Source organism: Propithecus coquereli, unplaced genomic scaffold (assembly GCF_000956105.1).
Source record: "Propithecus coquereli isolate 6110/MARCELLA unplaced genomic scaffold, Pcoq_1.0 Scaffold11, whole genome shotgun sequence".
Taxonomy (NCBI): domain Eukaryota; kingdom Metazoa; phylum Chordata; class Mammalia; order Primates; family Indriidae; genus Propithecus; species Propithecus coquereli.
In genome coordinates, this window is record NW_012134969.1 from 7,816,610 (window position 1) to 7,818,562 (window position 1,953).

At 30.4% G+C, this 1,953-nt stretch overlaps 1 protein-coding gene across 1 annotated transcript in view; it reads right to left on the reverse strand.

Annotated features, from left to right (window-relative positions):
* The window catches only part of ZC3H13 (zinc finger CCCH-type containing 13), a 112,415-nt gene that overhangs the window by 72,180 nt on the left and 38,282 nt on the right, over positions 1-1,953 (reverse strand). The window contains exon 4 of the mRNA XM_012648319.1: positions 1,104-1,212. Within this exon, the coding sequence (XP_012503773.1) occupies positions 1,104-1,212 (109 nt within the window). The remainder of the gene's footprint in view (positions 1-1,103; positions 1,213-1,953) is intronic.

Consider the following 1,953-nt stretch of genomic DNA (forward strand, 5'->3'; position numbering starts at 1 on the left):
AGATAAGTATCCAATACATTTAAAAGTGTTTTTTAACTAAAATAATTAAAATGAAAAGAAAGAATGTTGGGTGTATTAAGAGTTACTCCCTTATTATTTGGGAAAATTTAGCTATCCAAACTTGAATAGTTATGGTTTGTAATATCTTATTTCAATATATTAACTAATTAGTCCTCTACAATGGGACATTATAGCAGCCTTTACTGCTATTTTGTAGAAGAGGTATTAGATTAGATTACGAAATCTCAATGAACTGATTATTAAAAAGTTTCCTATTTGTTCTTGGAAGCAACTTTTTAACAGAAAGCACTGTCTAAAGATGGAATAAATTTCCTTAATAAGTACTGATATTGTAATCACTGAAGAGACATTTAGGTTACTTTTCAAGTCTCAGCCTGTAAGTCTTCAGAGATCATTCGGAAATATAGTAGTAAATATTTCAGGTTTGCAGGTTCTTAGTTCTGTTTCACAAGGTCTCAACTTGGCCACTGTAGCTCAAAAGCAGCCACAGACAATATGTAACCAAATGGACATGGGCGTGTTCCAATAAATATTTGCAAAAACCAGTTACTGGCCCACAAGCTGTAGTTTTCTAATCTGTGGTCTAAGTTTTCAGCTTATCAATGAGAAAGTTGTTTAAATTCTTAAACTCTTTAGATTTGTCATCTCTGAGTAGTAACAAAGCTATAGAAAAGTCAACAATTTCTTGAAAATAATTTTCCCAGGTCCTTAAGAATTAAAAATCTCACTTTTAACACTTTACATAAAACAACAAACACATTTAGATTTAATTTTTTAAAACTTAAGTTTGAGGAATTTAAAAATTTGTAAATGTAATAAAATCCCAAAGAACAGCGATGCTGCACAATAAAGTTCTAGAGGGAAAGAGAAGGAGGGGAAAGTTGAAATACACAAACTACTTTCCCTGCCTTTGTACTGCTACTGTATGCCAGTGTCTGCCTTACAGTAAGATAGAAACAGGTCAATAAGATGATTCTGAAACAATAGGGAGAGCACAGCTGAAAGGTGTTTTAAAGCCCACAAAAACTCTACAAATCGAATAATTAAGAATTGACTATATAAACAAAGGTTTTGAAACTCACCGTCTCTATTAGTTTCCCATTCTACATTTTCTTCTTCACTTTCTGGAGTTCTCTCCTTAGTGATTTTTATGTCTTCCTTTTCCCTATGTCTCCCTCTTGAAGATTCTTTCTAAAAAGCACATACATGTATTCAGATTACTACATTTTAAAATACTATATTAAGGAGTGATTATTATACAGAACATTTTAATTTCATTCATATTTGTTTCATCAAAGAATCAGTTTTGTAAATATTCACTTATCTTCTATGTAGAGGTAGTGACAAGTTCTGGTTTAGCACCACAATGAAAAGACTGTATCTATTTTACTAAAGAACAGAAACTTGGTAAATGTAAGGAGTAGCTAAGATTTAAAAATATACAATGCAAATCTAATACTTTAATAAGTATTTAATATTCTACTACATACTAAGTTTCTATATGAAAATCACTGGGGAAAAGACAGTTTAAAATGGATAAAAGACAATGGAAGAATTTGAAAGTGTCCATATTTTAAATTGTCTAAAAAGGGCTAAACCATTCACTGTAGACTTCCAAAAATAATTAATCTAAGACTTGCCATACACTAAAATAATAGCTGTTTTCCTACACACCTAAGGATAAATCCATACTCATTTAATAATTTTATAAAGGCTTTTAAAAAAAGAGATTTTACCTATGTTGATGAAGCCAAATGGTACCTAAAATAGTCAGTAATTAGTCCTTAAAATTGTAGCTAAATAACAAGTTTTGCACCTTATTCCAGGTAAAAACAGTAGCCTATACACAAAACAGAACAACAATAATTCAAAATAGCCTATTGCATAAGACTCCAAACCACATTTTACTAGGTAATGAGAAAATAAAGTAAC